At 37.7% G+C, this 14,111-nt stretch overlaps 1 protein-coding gene across 1 annotated transcript in view; it reads left to right on the top strand.

The window, feature by feature from the left end:
* The window catches only part of ATXN7 (ataxin 7), a gene marked incomplete at both ends in the record, with an annotated part of 60,601 nt that overhangs the window by 12,010 nt on the left and 34,480 nt on the right, over window positions 1–14,111 (top strand). Inside the window, one exon of the mRNA XM_082004523.1 lies at window positions 11,943–12,047. Coding sequence (XP_081860649.1) covers window positions 11,943–12,047 — 105 coding nt within the window. The remainder of the gene's footprint in view (window positions 1–11,942; window positions 12,048–14,111) is intronic.

Here is a 14,111-nt window from a genome sequence, read left to right as displayed (position 1 = left end):
TGAGCAATTTCCAAACACAAAGCGGTGCATTGTGGGCCGGCGCTGGGAAGACTGGCTCAACAAGTTTGGCAGCAGTGGCTTTGGCGTCCTGCCTACCCTGGATAGGCACCAGTAGAGATTGCCGTAGTCTTCGGGCGGGTTTGCGCCGAAGACCTCAGCCTAGGTCCTGAAATTCATGTGCGTGCAACTGCTGCATCTGGCAAAGGATCCGCTTCTGTTGTAAACCACGTTTTTGTTATCCTAGATACGCTTGCAGTAGTTATCTGTTGTCTGCTTTAGGAAGGTGGATGTGTTATTTGTTTTCAGTGTACTGGAGGGGGGTAAACGCTACAAATTTGTCATAATATCAAAGGATCCTGTTTACCTTTCAATTCTCTGTTATCTGTTTAATGTCATGTACCATTGTCATCCTGAGTCATCTAGGGGCAGTTAACTAGCGCTCTGAAATGTTCTTTTCCATGCCTTTTTTTAAATACCAACTCTGTATGTTCTTTGCTGCATCTCTTGCTTAATACTGACATCTCCTCTGCAGGCCTTTGCAAAAAGGCTTAGTCTCGTAACATGATGTGCTGGGACCACCGCTTGAGGTCTGTGGGGCTCTTGTGGGGGTGCAGGACACTTGCCTGTGTCTCATTGCACAGTCATACACAAAATATGTCTAATTTTCTTGTATCTGCATAAGGATGACTCTCTGTCTTGCTGCTTGTATAATCAGGTTTATTCTTATGCCCTTTTTGACATGAGATTCCCCCCCGCCGTGTATTTTAGAGCCATTCATATGTATCCATATACCATCTTCCCAAGTGTGACAAGAGCACTGTTAGCTGCAGCGGGACCAGAGGAGAGAAGTAGTCTTAGAACTGTTTGTCAAAAATGTGAGTTAGACCAAACTAACCAAATTGGTACATTAAGTAGTCTGAGCAAATTCTTCTCTCCTTCTGCTTCGTTTTGTTTTGCTGAAGGTATTACCTTCCGTATACATCACAAGTGGGCTGGCGTTCTGGTTATTTTATAGAGGCACAGACCATGAAGGAGCAGAAAATTTATTTTAAAGCATGTCAACCTTTTCAGATCTTCTATACAATATGATCTAAGCGATCTTAATTTTTTTTAATACATCTAAATTTAAAAATATTAAAAGTTGCACTCCTTTCCAACCTGTTTCTATTTAAGAGTGAAATGGATGATTTCAGTAGCAGAGAACTAGTTTCACATATGTAAGGATAATACCTGGTATGGATTTGTTCACCCAGTGTTTTCAAAGTCTTTCTTATTTTCTAACAGATACCATGTGTTTTATGTGTAATGTATGGAGATGGAGTTTTGGAAAATTTTGTGAAGACGGGCTCCTAAAATAAGGCAAATCACTCTTAACAGTGAAGAAATACATCTTGAAATAAAAGGGTAGTGATAGGCTTATTCTAAAAGGGAGATGACATACAAAGGCAAAACCTAAATTTCTTCTTCAGAAGAATTTGAAATTCCATAACAATAAAAAAAATTTCACTTGCATGAAGAGTTTTTAGGCTGAACTGTGTGTGTGTTGTATCGGAAGCAATCAGCCGTGGATTTATTGACCTTATAGTATGAACAGGTAGGCTAATTTTCTTCAGTGCTTACCTATTTAGTTAATATAACTGTGTCTCAGAGGACGCCTAGCACTGGTTTAGAGCCTAACACTTCTGAATAGATAGATCCCCTCGTGGAAGGGTAACCCTGACGGCTGTAGCTCTGTATGTGCTGGATTATATCATTTGTGAGAAGCAAAGACTTACGGTTTACTGGTTGCTCAGCTGTGTAATTGAAATAGTCATATTTATTTGTCTAAAGGTATGCAATGGCCAAGTTTAAAACACTTTGTGTTGCTACACGTGTGTTCAAATACATAAGTGGGTTAGCTTTTTTACTGCACTATAACAACAAAAACATTGTCTTATTTTACACTTTATCTTTTAATCTTATTAAAAATCACAGTACTGTTGGGGTGGTTTTTGTTGTGTTTTTTGTTTTTTGGTTTTTTTTCTGTAGTACATTTATATGCCTGTTGCTGTGCAACTTACTTTTCTTTTTATGGTAGCAAATCAACCGCTAGTGAATCTGTAAAGCAAAGGAAGTAAATTCTAATGGACAAACTAATAGTACTGCCAAACTGAGAGGGATGCAGAAATGTAAGTTGGTATGTGAAAATTGACAGGCATCAGTTTCCTTATAGCTATATTAGACATGATTGAAACAGTCTTATTTTTGAAGTGGAGGTTCCAGCGTGTGGAGAATGGGAGTGGCAGGGGTGGGGTGGTTTGAGGTAGTTGGGTTGCCTAATAAAAGAAAATACTGAAATAGGATTCAGTAGACAGATCATCTGTATTTTCCTTTTTTTTTTTTTTTTTTTTTGCATATGCTTATTTGCTGCCTCAGGTATCAGGTGCTTGATGTAAAATATGTGCAGAGTATTCTTTGTGCCAAGATTCATTGTCTTTGAACATTCGAAGAATGCTGTGCTGGTATCACACAGGAGCTGGGGCCATGGTCAGCAGGGAAGAGGGTAGAAGAGGTTAAGAGCACTATGCGTCTCCTATGTAGCAGGGAAAATAATGTATTGACTGATGATGCTTTTATTACGAAGATCGCAGTAATGCCATCATGCAAGAGATGCATAGCTGTCTCTAGTTCTTATTTTTATTGGTTTTGAAACAGTTTATATTTTTAAAGACTGTATTGACTCTGGTATTTCTGATGTTACTTTTTTGTTTATTTTTTAGTATTACTAAATCTTGTTGCTTTCTCCTATCACAAAAGATACAGTCATGCATACGCCGTATTCTTCAGTTCTCAGTAAAAAAAAAAAAAATGTGTAAATCTGTAAGTGAATGGTTGTTATCTCTCTACTTCCTCAGTTACTGGGTGGCGAGATACAGCCAGTACCCAGTTGCATTGCTGTGACATGGATGGTTACGTGGGGAAAGATGTCAAAAAACACACATGTGAATTTTTATTTTTTATTTTTTCCACAAAAGCCTAGATAAGGGTTGGGAAAGGGTGAGGAGCTTGGAACACGTTCACCACTTGCAGTCACTACGTATCAAAATACTTCTGCTGCAACAAGCAGTTTTATGTAAACTGTGAGTTTAGATTTAAATAAAACAAACTTCCTTTTTCCTACTACAAAAGTACAGCTGCTGCAAAGTACACAGAGTGCTGTGTGTGAAAGAGGAGAAAAGTACCAAACCTGTTGACGTTAAAACAATTCAAAACAGTAGCATGCTTTGGGGTATATGACTTAAGATGCAATTCAGAATATTCTCTGGATGTTACAGCTAATTTTGATTGAGGTTAGGATTGTGACTAGTTGCTTGGTCAGAACTTTTTGTGCTCTCATAATAGACCTGGTTTTTCTTCATAATAACTGAAGTGTTTCTGTGTACCCTTTCATATTATGTTGCCCCAGATTTTAATATTACTGTGTAAACCCCAGGTTTATTTCCTGAATTCTGGTTAACTTTTGTGTCCTAATCAGAAAAATTAAACTCAACATTGATGGTTCCTTAAGGTATTTTAGGATTAGCTATGTAACAAATAGAGTTTTCTTGCCACAAGAATAATAATTTGTTGGCTAAAATATAGCAGTGGCACAATGACATCATATCACCTAAAAATAATGCATGACTGAAGATTTCTTATATGACAAATTGTATGTTCAACATTTAAATAACAGTATACAGATTGGCTGGATAAATTTTAAATATCTTCAACTCTGAAAACTAATTAATGAGTAAATGGGAATAGTTTTTGCAGATGACTGACTTCATTCAAATTGCTGATGAAAACCTGATGTAACAGAATACAATGCATGCAGGGAGATTTCTTCATCTGCTGAAAAGCTTTAAATATACTACTTGTGTTTCATTGAGAAATTTATTAGTCCTTCTACAGATAATCTTCTGTAAACTTGCTCACTGAAATTTTGCATAATTCTGTATAATAAAGTTAGAAAAACTGTTTAATAGTTTTGAAGGAACAATTTGACGATTTGGAAAAAGATTAATTGTGTGTAGCTGAATTTGTATACAAAGAACTTAGTTAAATACTTCGATGCCTGCTTTAATATGTGCTTTATATATAATTACAGGAACATTCAAATCTTGGGGGGGGCTAAAATTAGAACTCCCAGCTGCACGGAAGGATGCAGGTGCATGTGTGCATGACGGGCTTCTCTCTGGTATCTGCTGCCCAGCTTTTATCGATGGGCACAAGACAGAAACTTCCCGAGACTGTTAAAGAACTGGAGGTGCAGCGACTGTCAGTGCCGCATTCTGCAGCCTGAGAGAGAGGAAAGGCTGCGGGAGAATTGCAGGGATCGTGTGCTCGTAGCCTGGCAGAAGGACTGGGGTTTGGATTTGCCGCTTGGGTATGCCCAGGGGAGCGTTACTGCCTGCAGCGTGGGGCAAACCTTTCTGCTAGAGGTGAAGCTGGAGGGGCACGGTGCAGGGGATGGGATTTGGAAATGCAGCATGGCTGAACCCGCAGAAAAAGTGAGCTGGCAGAGGTAGGTCCTCCTTCACCCTTTCAGGTTTTGCTGGGCAAGATTCTGCCTTGAATTTGGGAAAGCAAAATAAAAGATACAGAACCGTAGTTTTGGAAAAACAGACTGTCTTGAGTTTTGAAAGGCGACTGGGCAGAGGGGACTCTGCTTTTAGAGACAGTGTTCTAACAGTAGTCAAGATCTACAACTGATCAAATCTCATAATGCAACTCCTGTGCTTCCACTAGACCATGGAGTTTTTTTGGTCTTGAAGTGAAAGTCGTTTCTCTGAGCCAAAACTTTGAGGCTGGGGTATTCTTAGGACTTTAATAAAATTCTTTGTAATTGCTATATTTGCTAAAGTGGAAAATGCAGCAAAAACATTTAATCAAGTCTTCAGCTGTTCATTCCTTCATCCGATCAATCAGCAACTGCACGGTGAAACGGAGTTCATGCACTTGTGCTGAGAACCCAAGGAGAGCTGTGCCTTTCAAACGTCTCCTCAAATAGCTGGGCTTTCAAAACTGTGTGTGCCGGAAATCTAAGTTACTTAATGTACAGAGCGGACTTGGCAAGGAATTTAAAAAAATTAGATAACCTTGCCGAAAATACTTTATCAATGCTTCCTTCTGAGCCTAAATGAAACAGCTTGGGTATGGGAATGTCCATTTGTTTTGCTTTATTTTGTATTAAAAGATTCTTTTCTATCTGAGACGATAATGAGCACAAACCTTATGGGACAGATTTTTTTTAAAAAGTCCTTCTGTATGTAAATTTGGTTGGGTTTATGTTTGGTTTGTTTGATTATGCGTATGTTCTTTGCAGGCACAAATTTGTTATGCCTGCACATATGGTTCATAAAATACTGGTGTTCTATTAATACATAAATGTTCATTATTTGAAATTTTGCAGAAACCCCTCACGTATGTATATTTTACTAGAATCTCTTATTTTAGTTTAAGACTTGTGTAAACCAGAGCACTCGGAATATTATGTGGTTTTAGTTATTTTGTTCACAGTATCTGTTTAGGAATTTTTTTTTTTTTATTATTATCATCTTGCATAGTACACAGTAAAAAATTACCAGTAGTTTAATGTCATTTCAACATTGATAAGTATACCAAAACACGTGTGTTCATGAATGACAAGCAATTGAGTGTTTCTGGAAAATACTCTGGAAAAATATTGTGTAGAAAATAATAATTTAGTTGCAGAAAGTCAAGTATTTGTGTATGAAAGGTAAGTTTTGAGATGCTAACTTAGATCACTTTGTTGAAAAGCATTCACTTAAACTAAAATAAGGGACTATATGACTTAGCATTGATGGGAGCTTTACTTAAGATAACTAAGTTCATTAAGATTCCTTGTAGTGCTGCTTGTGCAGAAAGCTTGCTGCTTCAGGCTTGCATCTAAGAACATCTTTGCACCTGAAAATTACTTGTTATTGATAACTAATGGCAGCAATAGATCCAGCAGGGCTCCTGGTGTGCAGATTTCTTGGCGGAATTTTAGCGTTGGGGGCTGACTGTAAGCCGTTTAGTCTGATTAGAAAAGCTAAGCTTTCTGTTTGAAACAGAAAGCTCAGCTTTCTGTTTGAAATCTGCCCGGGTCTGGTGCAGGCTGTTTCATGTGGTCCTAAATGCTGGTTAGTCACCTTCCTTCTTCCTTCTTGTGCCTCTCTTCCCCCAAATCACAAGCTCTTAAAAATAGTAATATGGGATGTTTTGTCTGCTTTCAGTTATTAAAATGACATTCATATTCTCCACAGCCATAAAGGGTAAAACAAGAGAAATATTTTTATTACTTTAACACGATCTGACAGTAGCTGAGACAAGTGTTACAGGTAAATTACGGGAGGTGGCACAAAACTTTTTTTCCTTCAAGATGTCAACTAGTTTTAAGTTACTGCAGCTGTGTTTATCTCAACCTTTCAACATTTTTTCAGATGTTACTGAAGAGTTGTGTTATCTTAGAGGAAAGTTCTAACAAAAGCATGCCTTTAGAGAAAGAGATCTACTAAAACTTCTCACATGTTTTTACCCTTGTATGATCAAGACAACTTCTCTTCTAACGAGAAGGGAAAACACAGCTTAAGTACGGAGCAACTGTATTCAAGGTAGCTTTTGCGTACACTATTTGAACTTACTTGGTCCATGAAGTAAATAGTTCAAACAATCCAGAGTTGGCAACATTTCAAAATAATGGGATATATTTACAATTTCCTTATATAGTACTTCTAAAGCAGTTCCCTGATGTCTTAATGGAAAGCCTAGTGAATCGATAAAATTTGGTACATTTACTTAGGGTGGATGTGGATCAGGTCCCAGTCAAAAGAAAAACAAATTCTGTGTTTGAGGATTTGTAAAGATAATAGGGCGCTATATCTGTTGTGAGTGTGAAGTTAATAGTCATGGGCATTGTGTTTTTAATGCATCTAATACTAACTACGGTGATTAAAAATATTTTGGAAGTATAATCAGGTTGGTGTTGTGCTGAAGGTGTGTTACGTTATGCCGTGGGGATCTTTGTAGTCAAAACACTTCACTGTTCACATTGGGCATCAGCATGAAATGTCCATTGTCAAACACACTAAGTGGCAAGCAGTGCCTACATGTTTGTGATAAATGAGACTCAGGCTTTAAAAAATAATCTTAATAAGCAGATGTTTATGCTGGGAATGGACAGGGAAGAAGTGAGCATTAATGGTGTTCTGGCTTAAAAAAAAAAATACTGCTGCAGTACTTCTGTGTACTCCTGCCACTTTGAGCAAGCTTTCTATTCTTTTGCCCAAACTCTGATAGAGTTTGTTCTTTGCCCTTTCACTTCTGCCCTTGCTAGTTTTGCTTTCTCTTCCTCTGTTTCAGTTTCCACTCTCTTCCTTGTTTTTCAGTCGCAGTGAGCAGACTTGTGCAAAATAGGAAACTTGTGTTCTGGTCTCTGCAAACAGCCAGGATTAGGGTTCCTTTTACCCTCTTCCTCTAGAGTTTGTTTGCTGTCCTGCAGAAGATCTTGACCTCATTTTTTTGGTGATATTTCACTTCATATCTAGAAGGGTTGTTGTCTTATTAGGTGCTGGGATAGATTGACCGTGCAGTGGTCCCAGTCTGAAAAGAGACAACAAGATTTGTAGGAAATTTGATAAATTTTGGGGGCTAAAAAAAAAAAAATCACAGTGGAAATGTGTGTGGTAGTCACTAGTGGGCTCAGTAAATGCAAACTGCCAACCTGTTCTCTAGCTGTGTGATTTTTAGCCTGTTTTATTTGTTCTCTTGTCTGTGATATGAGCACTGGAATTGAGAGTTCACAGACACAGTTACTTTCAATGACCACAGGCATGAATTTCTGTAGTGTAACTGTCCTGAAAGAGAATGCTGGAAATGCTGAGAAATTACTAGATGGCTTACGTGCTTCTACATCCCTCCAGAGAAGAGGAGATGGCAGCTCAGTTTAAGGAATTTTTTCAGAGTAGACATGCTGAGCTCCATGTTACGTGATGTACGGTATGTCAGATTGTCCATTATTGTTTTTCCTTCGTTATTAGAAAAGACGCTATATTGGCCTTTTCCAAATAAGAAGCATTTTCCTTATTACACGCTCAACAAATAATGCAGCTCATATATCTCAGAATTGCCTATGGCATGGGCTTGTTCTAGTCTTGGTGAAGAGTACAGCAATACATTTTTAAAGTTACCTTTTTAAAAACACTGTATCTAAGTTACATTTGAAAGGAGAAGTGAGTTCTGGAGGTCACAACGTTCAGAGGTATCGTATTATGGAGGTAAATGGCATTGTTTTTCTTTATGGCTTTAATAGAATTAATGTAACTAGCGGCTCCTATAACAGTATTTGTATGTTGATAACGTATAAATATTGCATTTATGGAAAAATAAATAGAAAGTTTGAGGTCTTGGTTTAAATTTTTAGTTTGACCTTGAAAAACATTCCCAGATGGAGAGAGTTAAATGAGCCTAGCTTTGAAAGAGGAACGTATGAATCACGGTTGCTAGGCTTTTCCTTGAGAGGCATGGGCTTTACATTTACAGTGAAGTATTTCAAAATGTAATCTTTAAACTCAGAGGAACAGTGCATTTGAAATGCCACTGGTGAAATACTATAAACTTCATTAGACTTTTAAATAGAGAATTTGCATGTCATTAAATGAAATAGGTATAAAGTATTAGACGTTAGAATATCAACTGCAGGACTTGCGAACTTTCATAAGTGGTTGTGGGGGAACAGAAAAACTAGGCATCCATCTCCTAAGCTTTTGGTGCATGCTGCTTATGTAAGTTTTGATAAACTATTCTGTAATACTTGCATGATCTAATTTATGTCACTTTCGTAACTATACCACATAGGTGTTTGCACCATTGGAACACAGAGACGGAAACAAGATTTCCCTGAAACCTGCTCTTGCTCTGCTCGACTAAAATGACAGTGAAGCACATTAAACACATGGGAGCTGACCTCTGCCTAAGACTGAGGCTCCTTGGTTGGAAAGTGTGGATTCAGGGCTCTTCCAGTCGTCTTAACTGATGTTGGTGGGGTCACACTCTTTAGAGTTCCGAACCCATTGTTAAAACTTGTTCAGGTCTCCGTGAAGTATTGATACTGCTTTTTGCCCACTGGTATGTAGTCTGTGGCCCTTACTGGGCTGGTCTCGTGTTCATGCAGTGCTCAGCATAGTCAGGTTCCAGTCTAGTCTTATTTGGGGTCCTATGGGTTTCTCTAACAAAAGGATTTGGTTATTTTAAATTAACTGCTTTGATAAGAAAAGGCTCTTGTTTAGTTTACCTCATATGAGAAAACAAAGGGAGTTGCATTTAGGACTCTAACCTTCACTACTCCCTTGCTGGTTGGGTTTAGGTGCTGCTCTGTTACCTGTACTGTAGGAGAGTGCTACAGGGGTAGAGGTACTTTCATACTGATTTTGTGTGATCTGGCTGGAGTCTTGTGCATGACTCCGTCTGAAATCACGGCTGTGACTCTGGGTGTGCAGCAAATCCTTTTTTCTGTGTCAAGTGATTTTACTCTTAGAATGGTTCTTTATGAGTTTGTGTATTTCCTAGTGTTTTGGCGTTGCTTTCGGTCACTTGGAGCTTTGATTTTGAAACTCCGAAGATGTGCTTCACAGTGTAAAGGACGCTCATAAATTATTAGGATTTCTTGGGATCCCCAGGCTGAAATAGGAAAACATTTTTGTTTACATCAATTTCTGCCAATTTGTTTCACTTGTCATTTAAAATTGCAGCTCTGTATTGCCAGCAAATATTCATGAAAGGGTGCTTTATATATAGAGTGAGCATGATGTCTCAGACTAGTGTCAAGGAGTGCTTTATCTTGCAAGAGACACAGAAGTAGGCAATCCTTTTCTCTTAATGATTTCCCCCCCGCATCCTGTACAAGCTGGTGTAAAGTCTGTGAATCCAGCATTGTCTGAAAGGTACGGTTACGAGAACAGGTTGCAGGGTGGGGATTTACAGTTCGTTAGACATTATGCAGTAGTAGCCTGTCGGTGTGCTGTTAACAGTGTAAATAGCAGGCAGTGCGCGCTCTTCCTGGCCCATTCATCACGGTGTATTGGTAGCCAAATGGAAGTGACCCTGGAGTATTTGCTTGCCGCGTGGAAACTTTTTTATGCAGGCATGCCCAAAGAGCTCCTGCATGGAATATTAGCAATGATATTTAAGCGTATACTTTTTTTTTTCCCTTTAACTAGCTTAATATTACATCACAGAAAGTAGATATTGAAAAATAGAAGTTTCTTATTCCTATGTGATTTTTTTCCCCCAGCATATATTTACGCAGTTTTGCCTAGTCTGCAGTAAGATAGGTGTGCCTGAGGTCTTAATATTTTTTAAAAAATATAAATATCATAGAAATAAATAAGCAAGAGTTGCTACTTAATGAAGTGCAAATCAGTTTACAATTTATTATTTATTTAATGTAACCTTAATTGTGAAAAGGTACCTGTGATTCGGATAAGGGTAGCTCTGATCTGTCACAGCCATGTCAGATGTCGATGGTTGTATTTGCATCCAACTGCAAAATCCAGTTGCAGCTGTTATTGCAGGTATCATGCTTAATTTTAATGTAGCGCTAATAAGGTTTTTGGAAAACCTGGCATAGACCTTATTTTTTTTAAAGAAAGGTAATTAAATTTTTATGATGAAGATACTTACTACAAAGGGAGCCCTTAATTCTGGAAGCTGTTCGGTGTGGGTACGTTCTTTTGTCTGTGAGGAACAAAAGTGGAGTCCGTGGGGCTCTACAGGACTGACCGCATCGCACTGCCAGCGGTTACCCTGTGTTATGGTGCATTCACTCTTAAAATGCAGCCCACTCAATTTCTTTCATAATTGGTGCTCCATTAATGAACAAAAATATGGATGTTGTTAAAAATACACGTAGGCAAATTAGTAGCTTTAAAACAAAACTCTGGGGTCGGTTCTAGCACAGAGGTAAATAAGTTTAACTTAATTTCTAAGCTACTGTTAAGATAAATCTATTACTTGAGTTTTTTAAGAAAATAAGTTTTCTTCTATTAGTTTTAAACCTTTAAATAGTGTTATAGATCCTCTAGCCATGTGTTTGGCAATAACAAATTTATACCATTATGTTTGCAGTTTCCTATTTTTTGTCTTCTAATGATTGAATAACATTGTAGTTACATAAATGTAACATACCTTTAGATGTTGTAGTTAATGCTCCAGTAGTCTCTGAATGCAGTTTTAACTGTTAAACTATATTCTTAAGAAACTGTATTCTTAAAAACAAAATTGTAGAAACTAATTTTATTAGTAAAAGTCTGCAAGTATGTCTGTTATCTCTGAAATCCACACATGCTCTGACATACTGTTATCTCTATTTCTCTCTCTTGCATAGCTGTTACACAGATCTCTGGCAGCAGATGGCTGGCCTATAATGCACTGTTAAACAAATAAAACCATTAGGCATGTAATACTGCCTGGTAAATGACTGTGTATTTAAAATGGTTTAAAAAAATTAAATAGAAAATAAAGTTCAATTTTGAATACATTTAATGAAATTGGAATAAAATCCAAACCCCTTTCAGAATACATAAACTGTCCCCTCTCACGTTGTGTTTGTCACTTAAGTCAGTCTTTTTTTTATTACATTCTTGCATCTGCTATAAGATAATCAGTCCTAAATCAGTTTTCTAATAGATGTTTTCTACACATAATCACTCATTTTACATTTATCTTTGTAGGAAGATTTTTGCTTTTGTAATACTCCAGCACAAGATTATCTATTGCATTATATGCTCTTTTTTTCTCATTTTCAAATTTGGTACAAATGTATTAAAAATGTGATTCAACACTAGTGTCATGGCTCTGTAATTAAACTGTTTTTCAATAATTGTCAGCAGCTGAGAGATGCCATTTTGTCTTTTTGTTTTTAGATATGCCAATATTTGGTCTTTGCCCGGCTCATGATGATTTCTATTTGGTGATGTGTAACCACTGTAATCAGGTCGTAAAACCACAGGCATTTCAATCACATTATGGTAAGTGTTTAACTATTTTTAATAATTAAGGGTGAGGTTAAATCAGGATTAAGCCTGGCAATTTTTTTTTAAATTGATGGTACATAGATCATTACATTATAAATAATGTAAAAGAACATAACCTGTGTTTAATCATTACATATATATTGTAATGCAGTTACGTAAAGATCTTGTTCTTTTTATTTTTAATGCCGTCTTGAAATGCTGTATACATACAATTCAATTTTGAAATGACATATAGCGTATTTCACGGACAGTATGTGTAGTGTGTTTGTGTCTGTGTGTGTCGTTTCTCCATGTGTATTTATACAGATTATTTTTACATGGGTTCTGTTACAGTGTGAACTGTGAACTTGAGCTAAAAAGCTCAACTTACACAAATTTTGTTGTAAAACATAGTATGCTTCCACTGGCCAGTAAGCTTGCTTATTTATTTTCAGAAGTATCAATTTGTATTTGTTTTACTGGTCCAATGGTTTTGTATATAAACTATGCTAGGAAGCTCATGTTGTGTTGGTTGGTGTTAGCCAGTGTTTATAGAGGACTGAGAAAATGTGAAGTGCTACGCAAGTTCAAGTGCTCAGTTACTTCCTACAAACCTAACTGGGGGAGGCTGGCAGTTCTTTTTCATACTCCTTTCAAGACTAGAAGTTCATCTCAAACAGTTTCATGCCAATATTTTGATAGGAGACTTTAGGTATTCAGGTTTTGTTTCTTGAGAAAGTCAGGATACGTTTTCTAACCAAGTGCTAATAAAAAAGATGGACAAAGCATCTTCTGAACAACTCCTCCCTCCTTCTGGGTGTGCGTATTTGTGTATGTGTTCCCTTTTTTCCTAACCCAGTGCACCTGCTGATTGCCTCAGTGTTCAAAAGGGTAGAAAATGCTGGATATGGGTGGGGAGTCTCTTCTAGTGGTGAGAACAAGGGATAACTTTTCTTGCATCTTAAATACTCCAGCCCTTTGACAAGAAAAGGCATACTCGCTTCTGCTGCTTCCTAGAGACTGGGAAGGGGTCTCTGCTGTGCAGAGGGTGAACTTACCTTTTCCACCTTTCACTTCGGCGTTTTTGTGTTTCAATGCCTTATGGATTATACCCCTACCCTTGCTGTAGGATTTCTGCAGTTGTGTTGCACAGGATGTCTTTGAGAAGAATCTGATAGGTCTTGTGACGTAATTCTTACTAGTTTGGTTGTTATTCTGTGGATGGCAGTAGTAATAAAGTTTTTAAAACACCCACAAGTTTGTAGACTTAAGTCTCCAGAGCTGTAGGGAGCCATAAGAACAGAAGGGCATCAGCTTTTCTTACTCTGGTTGCTATAAGCTTTTGTATCAGCTGGGAACATATCCACTCCTTGCCAGCATGATTCCTTACCTCTCACTGAATATGGTTTGAGATGTCCAATAAGTCCTTCTAAAATACCATATTAAATTGATTCTGGTAGCTAAAAATAAATTTGTGGGGGAGGACTGGATGGTACCTAATTCTGAGTGTTTGCATATTGAATCTTCCATTTTGAGGTCAGTAATAGGGAATTGGCTCAGGTTGGTAGTCATGGGGAGCTGTGGACATCTGCAGACGCTTTGGGTTGTCATACTGAAATGAGCAGGTGAACTCCAAATACCATCTGACAAACAGGTATCTGTGCTGTAGGAACCAGCATCCTAGCTGTGGCCATGACAGCCTTGTGGGCAGGCTGAAGATGCAGTTCAAGAACTAAATAGGTACGACATTACTTCTTGTCCGTGGACATGAAAACACGGGGTGTTGTAATGCCGCTTGTAACAGTGCTAAACTTGTTATGAGAAGTTAATTCAAACTCCTCTGTAAGCACTACTTACAATTTAAAAGGAACAGAGTGAAGAGGGAACCACGAAATAAAGGTATGGAAAACAAGAGCATAAATATAAATGTAATGTTCCCATTCTGTATCACATTGTAGGACCGTGATCAATAAACATGAAACTTTCTTTAATGTAAACCTTACATCAATGACAGACTGATACTTTGAGAGAAATGTAGGAGGGGATGGAAATGAGAAGGTTATTCTTAGTATTTCTCAA

Source organism: Phaethon aethereus, assembly GCF_964289735.1.
Source record: "Phaethon aethereus genome assembly, chromosome: 11".
NCBI lineage: Eukaryota > Metazoa > Chordata > Aves > Phaethontiformes > Phaethontidae > Phaethon > Phaethon aethereus.
This window is presented reverse-complemented; position numbering and strand designations above follow the sequence as displayed.